We start from the raw sequence: 22,600 nt of genomic DNA, 5'->3' as shown, positions 1-22,600 counted from the left end.
GACATTTCTATTCTGGAAAAACACTCAGACTCAAGGCTGGGAAATGGAGCAGGTGGCCCTACATTTGGATTATTTATTTACTTATTTATAGTTTGTGCACCGTTGTTTTTATTACAAAAACTTTTACGCAAAAAGACGGCAAAGTATACGATTTATTCGAAATCTTTTAAAGATTTTACAGGCACAATCAAAATAGTTAAATACATGCTTACACACACCAGTATCCACATCTTAAAAACTTAAACAGTCTAATATGTTCATTTTAAATGATGAATGTTTTCTTTTTTTAAATATGTATATGAAGACATTAGAGCTGCACATCTATTGTGTGTTTAATTATATCTTTAGGGGAAAAAAAATATATATATATATATATATATATATATATATATATATATATATATATATATATATATATATATATATATATATATATATATATATATATATATATATATATATATATATATATATATATATATATGTATGCTACAATTCAAATACTTTTATCTAGTCTACATTGCTCTTAAATCAGTTAGTGAGGTGGTAAATAAAACACGTCCTTGTACTATAAATGTGCTACAGGGTGATTAAATGTCTGTTTGTGCTCATGGTCTCAAAGACAGCTGGGCCCGGTTCAGAATTTCATTTCGGATCTGAGGGTAATCGGGATGCTCATGAAGAACCTGAAAGAATAAAACACAGAAAAATCCACATATTTCATGAATGTTACAGTGGATAGGTATAAAATATGAAGTGTTAAGTCAGACCATGTACATCTCTCTCCTACTACAGTAAGAAGATATGAGAAACCTGATACAATACAATTCTCAGGGCTTCATTTATTTAGTCATTATTTATTTTATTAGTCATACAAACCTGATGACAGATATCAATGGCCTGTGTGTAATTCCTGCACTTCAGAAAATTAAATGCAAGTCTGTATCCTGTGATGAGAAAAAGGGTAGCAGTTAGTGACTTGATATACTGTATATATATATATATATATATATATATATATATATATATATATATATATATATATATATATATATATATATATATATATATATATATATATATATATATATATATATATATATATATATATATATATATATATATATACATACACATACATACATACATATATATATATATATATATATATATATATATATATATATATATATATATACATACATACATACATACATACATACATACATACATACATACATACATACATACATACATACATACATACATACATACACACACACACACACACACACACACACACACACACACACACACACACACAGTATATACACTATACACACACACACACACACACACACACACACACACGCACTATACTTGTATAGTAACAATTCAGTTTTTATTTATTCTAATTGAATTAAACTGTGAAAGCTTTGTGCTGAGACAAAATCCCTACCAATTGCAGGGTCAATGCAGTAGCTATATTTCCAGGCCAGTTCGTATTGCTCAGCAGCATCTTTGTACCTCTGATCGTTTTCCATTATGAAGCCTTTGTACTCATATGCCTTGCTGCATGACTGCATAGTTACAATGCAAAACACAGCAGCATATAAAATAAACCTTTTTTAAGTAGAAAATTGCATAATCATTGATATTTACTTATGTGAAAGTTTCGTACCGTATTGTATCGAATACAATCATCCAAAAGCTTATCTGCATTCACATATTTTCCTGATTTGATGTACATGTCAGCAAGGAGCAGGCAGCTTTTCTCAAAGTTCTCAGCAATGCCAGAACTCCAGTTCATCTTATTGATCCTTTTTAAGAAGTTTCTTGCTTTGGGAGCCTGTTTAAGAAGCAGAAGTGCCTGGGCTACTATGAGCAATAAGGTCTCCAACATCACCTACAGCCATGAAGAAAACTAAGTTCACACATCCACATTTTCATCAAACTACACTTATTGACTTACAATAACAATAAAATGTATAAAGAGATGTATAAAGTGTAGGCTGAAAATGTTAGCCTGTTATATGCTTCCAAATGCTTTCCCTCTCACACCAGCATTCAGTGTATAATCAGTTTCTGCATAAACAGTGCTAACATTGTTCCTTATTGATAGTAACGTAAAGCTTATGAATCACACTTTATCTCTGAGATGCAGTATTACATCAACATTTTTGCATATTTTACGTGATGTTTTCACTGTTTTCGTGAAGTTCATGTATGCATGTCATCAAAAATCCTGGATTACCTTCTTTTCCATCATGTCAGAGAGAACACGAACAGCACTCTCTATTTGTTTCGGCTCTTTGCTGTAGATCAGACAGAGGTTGTAAAGGATTGTGGCCTTGTCCTGGCTTGCTTTGGAGCGGGGTTGGAATTCTCTGAGCAGATTCTGGGCTAAGTTCATTCCTATTAACTTTTGATCATCAAGGACAAGTGGCACACTGGAGCTGGAAAATCGAAGAGAATAATTAGGACAAATGAAGGCTAGATTACTAAAAAAGTAATTTCAACAACCATGCAAGCAACAGATATAATTAGGGTCACATTGGAATCTAAGAACAACCTGCTAATAAGTTCTACAAATATTGTGAATATTTGAAAAACTTAAATAGTAAAAGAAATTGTAATAAAATGTTCAATCATTCTAATAAAACACATCTGTACCTTGAGCCCTCTGAGCTCTCAAACACTTCTCCTCCAAATGTCTTCTTGTCTGGGTTAAGACAGATGTGCACCATCAGCTCAAGTGCATCCTCCCCCCATTCTGCATCCCTCCTGGCCTGGTTTAGATGCGTCATTGCCTCCTGTACACGGTATGCATGCCTAATACAGATAGATCATATTTCATATACAGCACCTGCTTAGCTGACCTAAATGTTATGTTATGATTAACAGTTGTACAAATGCACAATTTTTAGATGTTTTCCTTTGTTAGAAAACATGCTTTTAATAAGTATTTTCATCTGTTGATGTTTATTATATAATATATTTATATATTTTTTTTAGAAGTCTATATTGTGTGATCTTTACAAAAACAAACTGTTCTTCCACTGTCAAACACACTTTCAGCACAAACAGCAGACTCTGTGGTTAGGCACAGAACGGGTAATAAAAACCTGGTAGCGACAACTTACAAATACTGATAACCATGCTGCCCATCTCACTCTTATACATTATAAGTAAAGATCTTACAGTGAGGTTTGCTTGATACTGACCAGTAATAGAGGCCTTTGCTGTAGTTGTAACCTGGTTCTCTAACTGCAGCTGGAGAGTAAGCTACACATTTCTCAAAGAAGGGCAGCACTTCATCCAGTCTTCCCACCCAGTGTAACATGTGGAGAAATTTCACCAGGGCATGGAAGTTGTCTGTTGCACACAAAAGCAATATTGTCAGAAAGTTCTGTGAAATTTTGCTACACAAAAAAATGTGCGAACCTGACCATCGCATCAATGTGTTTTTGAACATTTAATTATTTTAAAGTAACCTAACTTTTCTGAGAATCATGCTGGATAAGGATTTGGGCTCAACCACTTTGTTTCCATTAAGGAAATTGTAGTGCTACAGCATAAAAATACAATTAATTCACTTGTTTACTGCCAACTTTGTGGCAACATTTTGGAAAAAAAAAGTCATAGGGGTGTGGTGGTCAGTTGTACAAGATAGACAATGCAGAGCACACTATCAAGACAAAGGTTTGTTACCAAAATGTTTATGTTCTTTCAAAACATCCAATTCTACATTTATTCCCAGGTTGCTGTTATAATAACCTATAATCTTTGCACAGTACTGTATATCAGAGTAGGTTTACTGGTCGGCGCTATCTTGGGTTATTTTTGTCTTGTGTTGTCTGTCTGCACTGTTTTTCGTCTGCACTAGGTTGCACTCGATGCACTTTATGTAGCTTTGTGTTGTGTTGTAGCTCAATGTTGTTGTTTAGTGTAGCACCAGGGTTCTGGAGGAACGTTGTCTCGTTTTTGATAAAGCCTGGGGTACAGTAATACATTCAAAGCTTTTGTCCATATAGTGTATATTAGTTACTCACATATTTTCTTCCATGATCAATACCTGGCAGTTTGTATAAGATATTTGTGTACAGCTTAAGGGCTTCTTCTTTTTCGTTTCTCTGGAACAGCACGTCAGCTAACAGCTTTAAATGTGCAGAAACATGGACATGATACAATGCTTAGACTTAGGCATGATACACTACAAATGTACACACAAATATATACAGTACCATATTGGCGCTAACATGATTTTCATTGAGATTCAATATCTTAAGACAATGGTCTTCACAGTAATCCAATCGGTGGTGTACGTAGTACAACTGCACAATCCCTAAATAAACCTACAGAAAAGAGAATAAATATATAAATATATATGTATAATTAAGAAAACAGTCTGTTAGCTTACTGACTTTTCTAAATATGAAAAATGACACTTATTGAGGTGACCTCTATGTCATCTGGAGTATAGCTCAGAGCCTCCGAATAGCACTGCCTCGCTCTCTCTAAATCAGATTTTTGGCGATACTCATGGGCCTGCAAAAAACAAATAGCTGCTGCCACTTTCCTCTGCTCCTCTTTGATCTCAGGCTGCTCAAATGGCAGACGTCTCATAATCTTCTGCTGGATATCAGAGATCTGACAGCGAGTAGAAACAACAACAACAAAAAAGGTCATAAAATGGGTGCAGAATTAAGTCTTAAATTAGAGAATCTCAATCTAAATCTTAACACTACAACTTACAAACACTTTTTATACAACTTGAAAGGTCCACATACTGTATAAGTGTGACCGTCAGGTGTACACGTACCTATGGCCATATAGAGTATGTAAAACAATAAAATCAACATCCACTGACCTCTTGTATCTTTTCTAGGCATAGTTCATTTCTAGCCTGCAGAATTTTTATAAGCATTTGTGAAAATTTTACATCATTCATCATGCTGGTCAGATCCGTGCCTAAGGAAACATGACATATGCAGTATAAGTTTTTTTTGCTGTTGTTGTTTTTTTAAACACTCATCAGAGAAAGTACTAAAAGCCGGTTGTAAATGAAGTCTATTAATATTTTAATGTAATCTCTGTATCTTTAATGAGTGATAAAATAGTATCACTAATGCATCATACATCAGACGTGTTTTTAATTACTTACTGTCTCATTTTTACCTCAGGATTTTACTATAAACAATTTCTAATCACTTTCTCTTTCAAGAGAAACACTGTGGTAGGGTTCTACATATAAAGGTTCACCCAGAGAGACAAAAATGTAACCCTTTTAATAGGTTTTTTAATAGCACTTATTGCATGTAAATGTAAAAATCTAACAGGCAAATACAGTGTAAAATGACAGATCAACTCATAAACATATTTCTTTCATGAACTAAATATATAATATATATGAAGAGATTTTACTTTCTTTATGATCCAATGCCTTCCGTATGATTTTCTCAGCTCTTTCAAATTCCTTAAGTTTAAGCAGAAGCTCAGCCAGCTCTAAACAAACAGAGTCCATTAAACTGGTGTTGAGAGCAGTTTCATAGTAGTTAACAGCCTGAGGGATAGTAATCAAAAAGGGTCACATATAAGAAATACTTTCATCATTTGGCACATAACCCATCTCCCCTAAAAAAACAGGTCACTTGCCTTGTCGTACTGGTGTGTTCTCACCAGGGCTTGGCCAATTTTCTTGGCAAGTGTTGCGTCATTGGGTGCCATTTTTACTGCTTCTTGATAGACTTTAATAGCTTTATCTGGCTATGAAGTAACAAACAAGTTATTATTTTTTTTATGTCAATAAAAGTATTTGAAAAATGTTAATCATTAAAATACTAAAAATGAAAAATCCACATGTACCTCTTGTATCTTCATGAAAGCATCACCAAGCAACACAGTAGAGTAAAGTCCAGGTAGATGTTTGGAGATTTCTCTAAAACATTTATGAATTATTTTTTTAGTTTAATAGGAAATTGGTAATAATGAAGAGCAAGAGGTAGAACAACTATTATATGTTAATGGCCATGACCATGCTAATTATTGCACAGCGGTAGCTTTATTTGGGCAGTGGTTCAGCAGTAGAAGCAGCAGTTAAGATTCTATCCTAGTAAACAGAAGTGTAAATAAACTGTGAGGAGTGAAGCGTCAAGCTCAGCTATATTTGTGAATTGGATTCTGAATGAACACATGTAATGCTATTGTTCTTATATGTTCAGAAAATGCAGGTATTTGGTTATCCAAGCCATCTGTATAGCACACTGCCCTCCCACCATTTACACTACAGTAAATATTTGCACAAAAAAACACTTTGGTATTTAAGGTTATTCTTAATGCATTCACCTGTAACATGCTATGTAGAGTCTCTTATTTCTCAATCGTTCAAGGTAAATGCAGGCCATCTTCTCCTTGGCATGTATGTAGATGGGCTCCCCTGGAATTATATTTCCCAGTGCATTCAGAGCTGCATCAATATTATCTTTAGCTAAGGCCAAGTCTACATTAGCAATCATAACCCTCACTTCCTCAGGGGTGTCCTTAAACTGCCACATCGCATCTTGTATAACCTTTGTAGCCTCATGCTTTAAAAAAACAAAAATAAAAATTACACACATACATACAAATGCATACACACACATACACTGCCCATACCCAAAAAAAAAATAAGTCACCACCTGGATTTAATTAAGCAAATATTTAAGAGCCTCCTAGTGGATAATAACTGCATGGATGATCATGTTTCAGCTGGCAACAAGTTATTTAACCATAACTGATGCAGTGAGTAGCTTCTCATTTCTTAAACAACCATGTCAGAAGACGCATCCTGTGGTCGTGAAAAAGATGTTAATCTGCTTCAGAAGGGTAAAATTATTAAGATTAGTCTCTGGAGCAATAGAAGGTGGTCATGTGGTCTAATGAGTCCAGATATACCCTGTTCCAGAGTAATGGGTGCATCAGGGTAAGAAGAGAGGTGGATGAACTGATGCATCATGTACAAACCTGTGGGGGCAGTGCTATGATCTGTGGTTGCTACAGTTGGGAATCTTTTAGATGTGCTGGAGAAGCGGTCCGACTCTACCACCACCAATACAAAAATTTACTGTAACTCTGGACAGGAATAATTGTTGTGACATTGCAGAAGCCTATGGAAACTATGCCAAGGCAAATGTGTGCCGTAATCAAAGCTAAAGCCAGGGCAACAAAATATTAGTGTGACTTTTTTTTTTTTTTTTTTTAATGGGCAGTATATTTTTATTTATTATATATATATATATATATATATATATATATATATATATATATATATATATATATATATATATATATATATATATATATATATATATCTCAATAAAATGAATATAAAGTGAAGAAGTTTATGCAATTATTATACATATATAGCATACAGTGTATACCAGTGGTGGGCCGTGCATTTGTTACCTGTGCCTTCAGTGGGGATTTACACTATCACGAATCATGCTGCAATCATAGAAACCATCAATACTGTACAAAAACGCAATATAACAACTGAATACCGTTTTACTAACGCAAGCTACAAACCTCTACACTACAACTGCAACTGTGCCACCTACATCATCTGGAGCAGTTCAGAATTAATATTTGTCTAATAACATGACAAAAACATAAACATTTAAATAAATTACAATCTACTCACCAGAGATGCAGACTCATAATTTGCTCCGCTCTTTAGAGGCTGTAATCCAGTGGTACCGCTTATAGGCACTGGTCTGGAAGTGCCAATCAAACCCTTTCCTGGGCTGAGACAAGCTAGCTAGCGTCTGGGTTGGCCGACCTCTCCTCACGATGTCTAGCTTTTCTTGAAAATTGATTTTTAAGTATATCCGAGACCTAATAAATTTCTCTTCCTCCGTAGGCAAAAAAAAAGTCTAATTCAGATGTATTAATGTGTACAGATCATTACAGACCTGTTTTGCAAGTCAAGGCCTCTTTCTCCACCAATCAGAGGACGGAAAAATGCTGACATTATTCTGGGCCAGCTAGCTGGCACTGCGAGGTGAATTTTAAATCTGATTGGTTAAAGAAACAGACCTATTGCTAATAGAGACTAAGGTAAAAAGACCAGCAGTACTGACTTTGAAGGCCCTGGGCAGATTAGATTGACATGGCAGCACATAAAGTTTGAAATCTGATTGGACAAAAAATCTAACATCCACATACACGTACTGGAAGTAGTGCAGTCAAGAGAAATACTACAAAATGAAGAGAATAAACTGTTCGAAATAAATAAATACAATTTCATGTAACAAATATTAGAACTTAGGTTGTAAATCTAGATCAGTGCTTCTGATAGTCCTTGCTGGACCTGACGGCCCACCACTGGTGTATGCAAAGATCACTTTCAGTGCAAACCTGTACCAAAAAGGTTTTACATTAAAGCTAATACCTGCTCTCCATTTAACCGTAGGGCATCTGCTAGCTCCAGGAAAAAAGAAACTCGCTCACTGCGAGAGATCAGGTTTTCTTGTGTCTTAACGATCCTTTTGACCCCCGGCATGCTTATCACCATGTGGAGACACTGGATCGCCTCAGACAGCTGTCCAGCTCTCTTTAGAGCTCTGGCTTTGATTAAATTATACTGTGGCTTCTGTCTTAACTGAAAAAACATACCCAGCAGGCCTTTAATAGTTTTAATAGTTGACCCAGATTTAAAAAATGGTTATAAATGCAGTAGACTTTCACACAAAAATGGTTATAGATGCAGTATACGTACACACAAAGTAAATATATGCAACTACATTTAACAATGCAATATAGTTGATAAATTCTGGTAAGATGTTATCAGATGACAGAATATAGTATATTAGGCAAAACTTACCGAAAAGGAAATATTCAGCAAACAATTATAGTAAATAAAAGGTACTTTTTGACTCACTTCAAAGTTATAGCTAACGCCAGTCTCCAAACTGCTGAGGCACTTGCTGTAATCTCCTGCATGAAGGTGAAGTTTGGCCTGGATTAAATGGACCTCAGGAATGGAGGGATCCTTCTCCATACAGATGTTCAGAAATTGCTGAGCAGCTGCCTGATCACCTTTGAATATAGGCTGAGTTATTCAAAAGATTCTATTTATAATATATAAAGAAGAAACCATGACCAAGACTGCTGTTATTCGGAAGTAAGCTTGATATAATGGATTAATTGCTGATTATTTTTCTATTTCAGCAAGTGTTGATTTCCTCTCGACTGACAATTACTAATGATCAATTTGTATTTTTTTTATTGATTGATTAACAATTTATCATAACATACATTCAATACATCTAATGTTTTAGCACACAAGTTAGTTTTTCTTTTTTTTTTTATGTTACAGCAGCTACAGTGAGGAAAATAAGTATTTGAATACCCTGCTATTTTGCAAGTTCTCCCACTTAGAAATCATGGAGGGGTCTGAAATTGTCACCGTAGGTGCATGTCCACTGTGAGAGACATAATCTAAAAAAAAAAAAAATCCAAAAATCACAATGTATGATTTTTTAACTATTTATTTGTATGATACAGCTGCAAATAAGTATTTGAACACCTGAGAAAGTCAATGTTAATATTCTGTACAGTAGCCTTTGTTTGCAATTATAGAGGTCAAACATTTTCTGTAGTTTTTCACCAGGTTTGCACACACTGAAGGTGGGATTTTGGCCCACTCCTCCACACAGATCTTCTCTAGATCAGTCAGGTTTCTGGCCTGTCGCTGAGAAACACGGAGTTTGAGCTCCCTCCAAAGATTCTCTATTGGGTTTGGGTCTGGACACTGCCTAGGCCACGCCAGCACCTTGATTATGCTTCTTACAGAGCCACTCCTTGGTTATCCTGGCTGTCTGCTTCGGGTCATTGTCATGTTGGAAGACCCAGCCTCGACCCATCTTCAATGCTCTAACTGAGGGAAGGAGGTTGTTTCCCAAAATCTCGCAATACATGGCCCCGGTCATCCTCTCCTTAATACATTGCAGTCGCCTTGTCCCATGTGCAGAAAAACACCCCCAAAGCATGATGCTACCACCCCCATGCTTCACCGTAGGGATGGTGTTCTTGGGATGGTACTCATCATTCTTCTTCCTCCAAACACGTTTAGTGGAATTATGTCATTATATCATCTGACCACATGACTTTCTCCCATGACTCCTTTGGTTTATCCAGATGGTCATTGGCAAACTTAAGACAGGCCTGGACATGTGCTGGTTTAAGCAGGGGAACCTTCCGTGCCATGCATGATTTCAAACCATGACGTCTTAGTGTATTACCAACAGTAACCTTGGAAACGGTGGTCCCAGCTCTTTTAATGTCATTGACCAGCTCCTCCCGTGTAGTTCTGGGCTGATTTCTCACCTTCTTTAGGATCATTGAGACCCCACGAGGTGAGATCTTGCATGGAGCCCCAGTCTGAGGGAGATTGACAGTCATGTTTAGCTTCTTCCATTTTCTAATGATTGCTCCAACAGTGGACCTTTTTTCACCAAGCTGCTTGGCAATTTCCCCATAGCCCTTTCCAGCCTTGTGGAGGTGTACAATTTTGTCTCTAGTGTCTTTGGACAGCTCTTTGGTCTTGGCCATTTTAGTAGTTGGATTCTTACTGATTGTATGGGGTGGACAGGTGTCTTTATGCAGCTAACGACCTCAAACAGGTGCATCGAATTTAGGATAATAAATGTAGTGGAGGTGGACATTTTAAAGGCAGACTAACAGGTCTTTGAGGGTCAGAATTCTAGCTGATAGACAGGTGTTCAAATACTTATTTGCAGCTGTATCATACAAATAAAAAGTTTAAAAATCATATATTGTGATTTCTGTTTTTTTTTTTTTTTAGATTACGTCTCTCACAGTGGACATGCACCTACGATGACAATTTCCGACCCCTCCATGATTTCTAAGTGGGAGAACTTGCAAAATAGCAGGGTGTTCAAATACTTATTTTCCTCACTGTATAAACGTGTTCCTTCACCTTAAAAATTAAGGGGTTAAACATAAATAAAAAGCAACCTGGCAATTGATTGGACAACCAGGAATCTCTGCTCAAGTTTTTTCCATTAACTTGTTATTATACAATACCATATAAGAACAAACCATTCACTATTACTTTATATGTAGTCAAACACTCATTTCATTTAGTTGAGCCCCAAAGCATTGCATTTTAAATATCATCACATACCTGTAAGGAATTTGACATGTGCCATGTAATAGCAGTTTGCCAACACACAGGGAGCAGCTTTAATTGCAGCTTCTAGAATCATACAGGCATGCTTCAGCCCAAAGGGATAGGGTTGACCAGCAACATGTGGCATATCCTAAACAACAGCAAAAAGTGTTTGTTTTAAAAAGCATGGATTACCAGGACTCAGTGTAATTAAATTGTAAGCCAAAGGGCAAAACCTACTGGAAAGGGTTGGCTACAGGCCAAAGACAAAGAAAAGGTTGCAACCACTCCACAATATAGTAAGTCAATGTTATTTTTTTTTTAAATGTGAGCATTGAAAGAAGTAGAGTTTGACTAAACAATGGGTTCAAGTATGAATTTGCTCTGATCTGTTACCAACATTCATCTATTCATATACAATACCAACATCATAAAACACATAGGAGGAATAGACAACTACAACAACACATGACACACAAATATACTCCAGAAGCACAAATATGTACAGAATACATTCAAGTCAAATACAACTCAACCAATAACCAATTGAAGTAGATTGGAAATAAACAAACAAACGAATAAAATTCTCAATTCTTCCCACCTGTGGCTTCATACCTGTAGCCAGATAATCATACAAGTTCATACAAGTACCAGATTTGCCTCAAGGAGCACAATATGTTCACACTGTTTCCCCATGGGGAACATTTTAATGCTGGACCATCCAAAGCTAAAGTTAAGTTATTCCTGCTAGCAATGGGAATTTTACTTTTACTCCTATTTTAGGTCTGTGCATTTGTAATGTCTCTGTGACACACCATTTCAGGATGGCAAAACTAAGAATTTAAATCCAGTATTTATACCAGCAATGATTTAATTCATTATAGTTTATTTAAAAATTGTGTACACATTTCATATGTGTATATGTTTGCACCTGACACGAAGACAAATTCATAGTACTGTAAAGTGCTCTTTGCTGAACCCTTTGCTGTACCTGGCAATAAAACCTTTTGATTCTGCTTGTGTTAGTTAAAATTCTTAGTTTATGATTTTGCCACATTGAGGCATAAAAGCAGAAAGGAAGCTAATATGTCTAAAACACACTTCTCACTACAAACAGCTCTCTGCAATTCTTCACTTAGACAGCACAAATATCAAAAAAGGCTCATCATTCTCAAAAAAGCAAGAAGAAGCAGAAAAGCACCTGACTGTTGGCAAGATGCATGTTGACAACCTGGAGCAGAAAATTGAGGTCAAGTCTCTGTAGGTAGTCCACACCATGTGGTAGGCCTTTAAGAGTCTGAAAATGGAGCTCTGTGGCCTCCTTCAGCATTGCGACCATACTCTCCTGATCTGCTCCTTTCTTCATGGCCAGTATTGCTTGCAAAAGTATGATTTCCTGCTAGATGATGTATACATGGTTATACCAAATACTGTATATGAAATTACATTTAATTTTATTCAGATTCACAATTGCCAGTCACATAGCAATACAAATATGTAATTTAAGTCCTAATGAGAAAGCCTGAGTTGTTTGTGGCAAGGAAAAACTCTGAAGAAAAATATTTAACAGAAACCAGACTCAAAAGAGAGACCATACCATTAAAATATATATAAAATGGATTTTAGAGTAATTTGTCAAGATAGTAGTAATAGAGCTTCTACGTTGAAATGACTGACATACTGCTGAGCCTCCGAGTGATGCATGAAAGAACTCCAGCTGCTCTGCTGCTTTTTCCAATAGCCCATCCATCAGCTTACACCTGATCATACCTAAACATGTAAAAATTATATATATATTCAGTACAGACCAAAAGTTTATATATATTATATATACAGTACAGACCAAAAGTTTGGACACACCTGCTCATTCAAAGAGTTTTCTTTATTTTCATGACTATGAAAATTGTAGATTCACACTGAAGGCATCAAAACTATGAATTAACACATGTGGAATTATATACATAACAAAAAAGTGAACTGAAAATAATTCATATTGTAGGTTCTTCAAAGTAGGCATCAAGAGAATGCCAAGAGTGTGCAAAGCAGTAATCTAAGCAAAAGGTGGCTACTTTGAAGAACCTACAATATGACATATTTTCAGTTGTTTCACACTTTGATGTATATAATTCCACATGTGTTAATTCATAGTTTTGATGCCTTCAGTGTGACTCTACAATTTTAATAGTCATGAAAATAAAGAAAACTCTTTGAATGAGAAGGTGTGTCCAAACTTTTGGTCTGTACTGTGTATATATATATATATATATATATATATATATATATATATATATATATATATATATATATATATATATATATATATTTATTAATTTATTTTTTATTTTTTATTGTTTAATTATTAACTATTTCTAATACCTGATATAGCAGCCACACTGTCAGAGTCAATATTCAGAGCCTTGGTATACCATTTGTGGGCCTCTTTGTACTTGTGTTGGAGAGTGAGGAGGTAACCGAGCTCAGAAGCTATGGCAGAATCGTCTGGAGCTCTTAACACACATTTCTGCAAAAATGACACCAGCATCTGCACCACACCTTTATCGTGTCCACACTGTTGTAAAAGAAAAAAACACACACACACACACACACACACACACACACACACACACATATATATATATATATATATATATATATATATATATATATATATATATATATATATATATATATATATATATTACGCACACACACAGAACAAAATTATAAACACAACACTTGTTTTTGCCCCCATTTTTCATGAGCTGAACTCAAATAAAATAAAATTGTATTTGAACTTAAAGATCTAAGACTTTTCTATGTACACAAAAGGCCTATTTCTCTTAAATATTGTTCACAAATCTGTCCAAATCTGTGTTGGTGAGCACTTCTCCTTTGCCGAGATAATCCATCCACCAGGTGTGACATATCAAGATGCTGATTAAACAGCATGATTATTGCACAGGTGTGCCTTAAGTGGCCACAATAAAAGGCCACTCTAAAATGTGCAGTTTTACCACAGCACAATGCCACAGATGTTGCAAGTTTAGAGGGAGTGTGCGATTGGCATGCTGACTGCAGGAATGTCCACCAGAAATGTTGCCCGTGAATTTAATGTTCATTTCTCTACCATAAGCCATCTCCAAAGGCTTTTTCAGAGAATTTGGCAGTACGTCCAACCGGCCTCACAACCGCAGACCACGTGTAACCACACCAGCCCAGGACCTCCACATCCAGCATCTTCACCTCTAAGATTGTCTGAGACCAGCCACCCAGACAGTTGCTGCACCAATCGGTTTGCATAACCAAAGAATTTCTGCTCAAACTGTCAGACACCGTCTCAGGGAAGCTCATCTGCAGGGCTGAGAAAGCCAGAGATTTTGAAAATATTCAGCTGGAAGAACATCTAGCAACTAATCAAGTTAATTAACATCAGGTCTGTAACTTGATTAACTATAAAAAGGGATGTCTCAGAGAGGCAGAGTCTCTTAGAAGTAAAGCTCGGCAGAGGGTCACCAATCTGTTAATGAGTGCGTAAAAAGATTGTGGAATACTTTAAAAACAACGTTCCTCAAAGTCAAATTGCAAAGGCTTTGCAAATTTCATCATCTACAGTACAAAACATCATCAAAAGATTCAGAGAGACTGGAGAAATCCCGGAACGTAAGGGACAAGACCGAAAACCTTTGTTGGATGCCCGTGGTCTTCAGGCCCTCAGACATCACTCATTGGCATGATTGTGTCATTGACATTACTAAATGGGCCCAGGAATACTTCCAGAAACCACTTTCGGTAAACACAATCCACCATGCCATCTGCACATGCAAACTAAAGCTCTATAAAGTAAAAAGTATTCTATGGCCAGATGAATCCAGATTTGACATTCTTGTTGGAAATCATGGATGCTGTGTCCTCCAGGCTAAAGAGGAGGAGGACCTTCCAGCGTTATCAGCGTCCAGTTCAAAAGCCAGCATAAGTGCATACAGTATGGGCAGTTTGCATGTTTTGGAAGGCACAATGGATGTGTTACTCTAATAAAGGTTTTAGAGTAACATATGCTCCCCCTCAGACGACGTGTATTTCAGGAAAAGCCTTGTGTATTTCAGCAGGACGATGAAAAGCCACATACTGCAGCTATTACAACAGAATGGCTTTGTAGTAGAAGAGTCCGGGTGCTGAATTTGCCTGTCTGCTGTCCAGATCTTTTACCTATAGAGAACATTTGGCGCATCATTAAACAAAAATCACTTCAAAGACGACCACAAACTCTTCAGCAGCTGGAAACCAATATCACGCAAAAAAGGGACCAAATTCCAGCAGCAAAACTCCAGAAACTCATAACCTCAATGTCCAGACATCTTCAAACTGTTTTGAAAAGAAGAGGAGATGCTACACCATGGTAAACATCCCCCTGTGGCAACTTTTTTGAGACCTTTACCAGGCATTAAAAAATTTGAAATGAGCTCATTTCGTGCATAAAAGTGTAAAAATGTATGCACAAACATTTATGTTCTCCCTGTTCTATTGTAAACACAATATCAGCTATTGTGAATTGAAAGGCTTTTAGTTTTCCTTTTATTCAAATTTTAAAAATGTCCCAACATTTTTGGAATTCGAGTTGTATTATACTTATGGTAATATTTAATCCCTCAATGTCCCTTAGCCACCAGTGCTCCCTTTAACAAACAGTTTTAAACATTCTGAAATATTTAAACCAGGCTCAAAAGGGAAATCCTTATCTTGGTAACACAGGATATTTACTCATTATTGCTTCATCATTGTTGATCATCCGAAATGTGTAGATGTAGTTTGTACCTCACAATTAATAAAAGCAATCATAATACATAAATACGTACTATAAATATGTAAGTAAAGAAGAATTAAAGGACAAATATCAGTTAAGTATGGCTCCTGTTTTACTGCAGTGGTGAACAGACCCACAAATCACAACAATGAAATACCCACTCACTAAATCACACTTCATTTTTAATATTTTCCCTTAATAAAGTAATATATATGCATACTCCAATCCCTCTGATAGATGAAGCAGATGTCTCACCAGTCTGCTGATGGGCATGGTGACCTCCATATGAAGACTGGGAGTGCTGGGCTCTGTGACCTCAGCTGCATTCAGAAGTAACTGAAGATATTCTTTCGCCTATAGAACAGAAATACATATTCAAATCAACTATATTTTTATAGCCATTTTCCCAAAGGATCATCATCATAGATATACAGAATTTTTACTAAAATTTTTCCCTGCAAGTTTATCCTGAATATAAATCTAATGCTGATGATGTTGATGAATGACCAATGCTGGCCACTAAATAATTTAAAAGAATCAGCTTTAAATCGTATTTGAGGGGGGGAACAGTACTGTATAGACAGAGATGGAGACAATGTAAATATGTTACCATATGTTAAAATTTGCTACTATGTGAATAAAGGTCTGATTCTATACCTAAATCATTGCAAATGGTAGAAGGTTGACGAGCAAAAATGTACCACAGTTATTCACTCTGAATAAACACAAAAAGTTACATGTTCTTGATCAACACCTACATAATTACCTTCTCTACATCACCATCCTTTGCTGCGGAGATTATACTTAACATCTGAAGCGCTTTTAAGTTATGTGCATCTATCTCTAGGATCCTGAAATCCAGGTCAATAGAAAAAATATGATTAAATCACATTTGACCTTCGAACATTTCTCCAATAACTGAATCCAAACCAATATCCGACATACCTTTCAGCCACCTCAGTGGTATGTTCCCAGTTATGGAGAGCCATAAATATGTTCATGTTGAGAACCAAAGCTGGAATGAAGTCCGGATAGGAAGCTATGATCTGATTGACGATATTCAAAGCATAGGACTCTTTTTGTCTCGCCATAAAAAACTCGATCTATAAGCAGTATAAAAATTAAAATCAAGGCCAAGTCTACACTGATTGTATAATCTTATCTCATTGAAATTTTAAAATATATATCAATAGTACAATAACGTCAAATTTGAAATTAAATACCTTTCCCATTAAACCAAACACGTTCTTTATGTCAAAAATGCCACTGTCAAAATATCGAGTGGCATGAGATCGTTCAACATCACTCTCTGAGGTCAGGACAATCCAGCACTTAAGAATATGTCCCTATAAACACACAATTGTGTATCTGTTCATTGTTTTAAAAAATATATACTTTATACATTATACTATATATAATAATGAATGAATAAAACATGACAGAACATGAAGCAAAATGGTTCATTAAACCAAAGAGGTGTGATACCACCTCAATATACATCCAGATATACATCCAAGCCTTTATCAAAATTCAGCATATCAATTGGCAAATGATGTTATATAATAAAACTTTTAATCCAATAAAAATCCTTCTTCTTTCGGCTGCTCCTATTAGAGGTCGCCACAGCAGATCATCCGTCTCCATACCACCCTGTCCTCTACATCTGCCTCTTTTACACCAACTACCTGCATGTCTTCAAAACTTTTAATCCAATAATAATTGAAGTAAAACAGTATTTAACTAAAATAATGTACTTTAATCGTACCTTTTAGTTTAGCATTTGATTTAGAATTCACCATTTACATCAGGGGTTTTCAACCGGTGGTCCGCGGCCCCCTGGTGGTTCGCGGCGGCATTGCTTGTGGTCCGTGACAGCCTACATAATTTCACTATTAAAATCACTTTTTTCCATAATTTATTTTTCCAAACATTTCCAGAATATTTGCACATTAGTGGGAAAACTGAATTTAATGAAAATATCTAAAATATTCAAACTGACACAGGATAGGCTAGCTTTGCACCTATCAGGCCTATGCTTTGCTAACGTTGTGTTTTGCGTCATATACGTACACATTCATCTTGCGCGCGAAACAGACCAGCATCTCGGAGTTAAGAAAACACATTATTCAGGTTTTATTGAATAGACGCTTAATAGTTTTGATGAATTGAAATTTGCAGTGGAGCTGTTAGCTAACGTTTCTAACTAAGGTGAAGTTTGCTAGTCAGCACCAGCATGGATCGCTTTTTACAATAGTGGGCCACGGATTACTTGTTAGTCAGAATGGTGGTCCCTGGCACAGAACTAGTTGAAAACCCCTGATTTACATAAACGCACAAACCTCTGAAGATCCACTGGATAATTTAAGCATCTTGTCTATGTTCTCTTTGGCTTTTTGATTTCTTCCCAGAATCCAGTAGAGCAGTGCCACATAGTACAAAGCCTTGTCTCCAGCTGTCCTCTTGGCTCTCTTTAAACAGGACTCCAGCTCAGACACTGCTTCTTCGTCTCTCAAACAAAAGAGCAGAGAGAAATAAGGAAATGTATAGAACAAACTAAATACTAATCTCATTAGCTTTCATTGTTATTTACACAACACCTTCCTCACACTCATCACTAATTTTACAATTATGTGAAACACAGCTAGACAGAATGTAATGGTTTCTAAGAGTAAACTATTAAAAGAGTTGGATCAATTAGATGAAAAGGACGGACGAGATGATGCTACAAAAAAAGGTGCTGGATTGGGGTTCTATACCCTGGAATTAATGGAACCAAACAGTAAACAGTAATAGAGGGGTGCATCACAATGTACTTTACATAGAACTACTGAGGTTTGGATATATAATGTGGAAGTGTTAAATAGCTGAGTTTTTAAAACCCAAAAATATCAAGTGTTTTTATCAGAGATGATAATCAAAAGAGAAGTGCAGTAGTCTGTATAAGCATGAACCAGAGGTCATGTGTTCATATCCTAGCACCACTAAGCTGCCACTGCTGGGCCCTTGAGCAAGGCCCTCAGCTGCTCACTTGTAAAAAATCAGTAAATAGTAAGTAGCTCTGAATAGGGGTGGTGCCATAAATGTAAATACACCTTTTCAAACCAAGTCAAGAGAGAATCTGAAGTTTCAGTAAAGACTTTTAATGAACAGGTTATCCAAGGATTGCAGATAGATAGAGAAGCTCTAACAGTAAGAGAGAAAGTTGTAGTTATTGAGAAATGATATATGAAGAAGAAAAATAAATATATGAACTCATTTCTGTGGACACCGGACCATAGGATTCGTGTGCTTTTTTGAAAATGTTCCACATTTTGCCACCATTTGCTCCGCTCTTCTGGTAAGATGTTCCACAAAATTTTGGAGTGTGATTGTGGAGATTTGTTTTCATTCAGCCAGAAGGGCGTTAGTAAGGTCAGCTACTGATGTAGGGTGAGGAGGGCTGGTTCAAATGAAGGGAATATGTAATGCTGTCACATCCAAAGACATCCTGTACAATTGTGTGCCTTCAACTTTGTAGTAAGAGTTTTGGGAAGAACCACATGTGGCTGGAAAAGACAAGCGTCCCACTACTTTTGTTCAAATATATATGTATATCTCAAGATACTGTTTTGTAAAAGGCAGACAATTTGGTGCAGTAGGTAAGATTTCCATTTCAACTATAAGTCCATTTCAACTGTTCAATCCTGTGCCTCTGTTCTGGCATGCCATCCAGTGTTCCTGAGACTTATTGTTGATTACATTAAACAACCCTTAAATATTTTAGACAAAAAAGCAGCCTAAAACTCTTCAAATTTGGTTTAGGATTGTCGCATAATGAAGCTGATTTCAAGAAGGAGGAAAGAAAAAAAAAAAAAAAAAAAAAAAACATTGTTCATAAGCATGGACACTTTGCACAAAAAAGGAAACACTAAAAATTTTAAAGCAAAAATACCAACAAGGATATTGATCAACTGGGAAAGGTTAGTGATATAATTTAAAAATAGCTAAAGAAACTCTATACTGGATATGGATATGTTTTACATATTTTTATGCATGATACGGCAATTGGTCCATATTGTTTTACAAGCCTTTCTCAAGGGCCAAAGAGGATTTAGCAGGGGTTGGTGGTTGTGTTTTAATGTCCTGGTATCGTAACCAGTGTTCCTGTTTCACAGATGCCCTGCCAATGATCAAGAGATTACTGAAGATGAATAAACAAATGAAGTAATGTACATACATTTGCATACTTAATGTTTAAATACAACACTATGCATAGAATAGCTTTTATGCGCTAATTGATTAAAAAAAAAAATTATTCAAAACATCTGTAGTGTCATCGTCAATGCTTGGGACACTGTCACACACACACACACACACACACACACACACACACACACACACACACGCCCAGTACTGCCAAGCTACTACTGCTGAGCATTTGAGCAAGACCCTTAACCCTATCTGCTGTATTCTGTCATATCTCTGTGCTCTTACTAACTAAGAGCACTAAGAACTAAGATAATGACTTCTTCAATTTCTCTCCAGTGTCTTACTATAAGAAGGAAGTAACTAACTGGCAAAATAATGGACTGGATGTTTTAGCAGACAAAGTGAGGACCTTTCAGTATTCAATGATTATAATAGGGCACAGTAAATCTGGTAAAATCACTCCTTGCACTGCACCATGCTGTCTGAGATCCTCCAGAACTGCTCGAGTGGTACCAAGTAAGTATACCTCAAAGCTCTTCTCTGTTCTGGCACCGAAGTGGTGGAATGAACTTCCCCTACATGTCTGAACATGAGTCACTGCGACGGGTGAAGACTTTCCTCTTCCTGAAATACTAACACTTTTTCAGATTTGCTTTGTTTTGTTTTTTTTTACATTTAAAAAAAATCCTCTCAACAGAGTTGTAGGCTGATTTATCTCAAGTTTGTAATCTAGTGTACCAGTATAGATTTATTCATCAATGGAGACTCAAAGCACTTTTTGAATGTGGCTCTGGACAAGGGCGTCTGCTAAATGCCATAAATGTAAATGTTTGCAGTGTGACTTGACACAGGAGACCTGTGACTGCTCACCTGTGGTCTCTCTTTGCCTGTGTGCCCACAGGAGGGCCATCACTGAGCACAGAGACACCTGAGGCTTGTCTCTCAGAATGTTCAGCTCCCTGACAGCCTCCTGAAAGCGTCCTTTCACACACACAAAACATAATTAACAATCAACATGTTCAAACGTACAAGTCCACAAAGATCCCGATACATTACCTTCATTTAGAGCAGCAAAAGCCTTGAAGAACAGGAGCACAGGGTCGTTTGGGTAGAGTTTAAGGTAGTTTAGTGCAGTGTTTATCACCTGCCTGTACAATCGCTCCCTCAGCAGGTATATAAGAGAAGCCTGAAGTATAAACACAGCCATCATGAAATATAAACACTTAAACATCTGCCTGACGATCAGAGAGAGAGAGAGGAAGAGCACGCTTGATAATTGGAATGATAATCCAAGTTAGGTCTTAAATTACAGCTCAGAAACAAATGACTGCTTCCACTTACTAAGCAGGTTGGATCGGAGTCTGCCATAATGAACTTTTCTTGGTCTTTGGTGAACGCAAAGTCTCAGCGGCCTTTATTCACTTGTATGTCTGAAGACCGGAGGAAAATCTGAGATGCAGGTGTTTTTTTTGGTTGCTTGGCAACACCTGGACACACCTGAAGTGCACAGGCTGACTAATCGCTCACAGACTGAACCACTGTGTGTCAAATGTTCACCTGTATTTAAAGTCTAGCTTGCCTGATCTTCTGGATCTCCTCAATTCCTAACATACACAACTATAGGCTTCTTAATATTTCACCTTCCCTACTGAAAAGAATTAGAAACCTTCACAGAAATTGTACTGATTTCAAATGATTGGTACCAAATTTCCATTAAGCAGTGTGTGTGTATGTGTGTGTGTGTGTGTGTGTGTGTGTACACATCATTAAATCATTATAATCATATTCTATCATAATCTATTATAAACTATAGAAACAGAGTGGAGTCTGGATTCATAGCTGAACATAAAACTATAACCTGTGCAGGAGATACCGAAATGTGAGTTGCTAAAGATTTCATTGATCCATAATGGCATCAGTTAGACCCGTCATGCTACCAATAATTACAAAAAAAAATAAATAAATAAATAAAATAAAAAGTTATCAGTAAAGGCCAAAAGGGACCATTACAGTTTTGTTCAAAACCAATATGATTTCTATTACAGACATTGAAGCCATTCTAAATGTTTATTTCTTTCTATTGTTCATTTATTCTAATGTTTTTCCCCCCAAATGGAATTTTACTTCAGATCTATACTTCAAGACCACACCTACAGTACCTTACAAAAGCCTTTGGCTTGATCATTATTTTTGAAAGCATCTTTGCTTAAAAGCCTTGGACAGTGCTCGAATTGAGTTAAGTCTTACTGGGGGTCCCCAGTTGCTGTGTAATTCATATATTTTTTTACTAATATAATCCTATAAGTCTATTTTTCACTTGTCATCAGGGGGTCCCAATGCCTGATGGGGTCCCGGATCCACCCCCTCAATTTGAGCACTGGCCTTGGAGACATGTGCAGTCCTTTTTTATTTTTATTTTTACCTATTTTAAATAGGCAAAT

General features: G+C 36.3%; 1 protein-coding gene across 2 annotated transcripts; it reads right to left on the bottom strand.

Moving 5' to 3' along the window:
* Positions 1-467: 467 nt before the first annotated feature.
* Positions 468-22,051, bottom strand: ttc21a (tetratricopeptide repeat domain 21A). Of its 2 annotated transcripts, none has more exons than XM_046846079.1 (29): positions 21,501-22,051; positions 21,216-21,345; positions 21,030-21,140; positions 18,311-18,477; positions 17,195-17,317; positions 16,917-17,074; positions 16,738-16,822; positions 16,227-16,325; positions 13,547-13,739; positions 12,852-12,940; positions 12,372-12,569; positions 11,186-11,321; positions 8,918-9,075; positions 8,429-8,638; positions 6,346-6,584; positions 5,866-5,938; positions 5,656-5,766; positions 5,425-5,563; positions 4,871-4,971; positions 4,462-4,650; positions 4,245-4,355; positions 4,076-4,157; positions 3,225-3,375; positions 2,674-2,832; positions 2,255-2,456; positions 1,682-1,906; positions 1,460-1,580; positions 880-947; positions 468-686 (listed from the first exon to the last, which is right to left on the bottom strand). In XM_046846079.1, the coding sequence occupies exons 1-29, from the start codon at positions 21,525-21,527 to the stop codon at positions 609-611; spliced, it is 3,933 nt and encodes a 1,310-aa protein (XP_046702035.1). In that variant the 5' UTR covers positions 21,528-22,051; the 3' UTR covers positions 468-608. The 2 variants fall into 2 exon arrangements, with proteins under 2 accessions (XP_046702035.1, XP_046702036.1); XM_046846080.1 differs by having other exon boundaries at positions 12,372-12,566.
* Between the last annotated feature and the right edge of the window lie 549 nt (positions 22,052-22,600).

Source organism: Silurus meridionalis, chromosome 4 (assembly GCF_014805685.1).
Source record: "Silurus meridionalis isolate SWU-2019-XX chromosome 4, ASM1480568v1, whole genome shotgun sequence".
NCBI lineage: Eukaryota > Metazoa > Chordata > Actinopteri > Siluriformes > Siluridae > Silurus > Silurus meridionalis.
This window is presented reverse-complemented; position numbering and strand designations above follow the sequence as displayed.

Excerpts from the sequence above, each read along its gene's own strand:
- ttc21a (XM_046846079.1), bottom strand. The coding sequence starts at position 21,527 with ATGGCAGACTCCGATCCAACCTGCTTA. Across the intron at positions 12,570-12,851 it reads CATCACTCGGAGGCTCAGCA|CAGGAAATCATACTTTTGCA; the intron begins GTATGTCAGTCA and ends TACATCATCTAG. Across the intron at positions 5,564-5,655 it reads GAACACACCAGTACGACAAG|GCTGTTAACTACTATGAAAC; the intron begins GCAAGTGACCTG and ends ACTATCCCTCAG.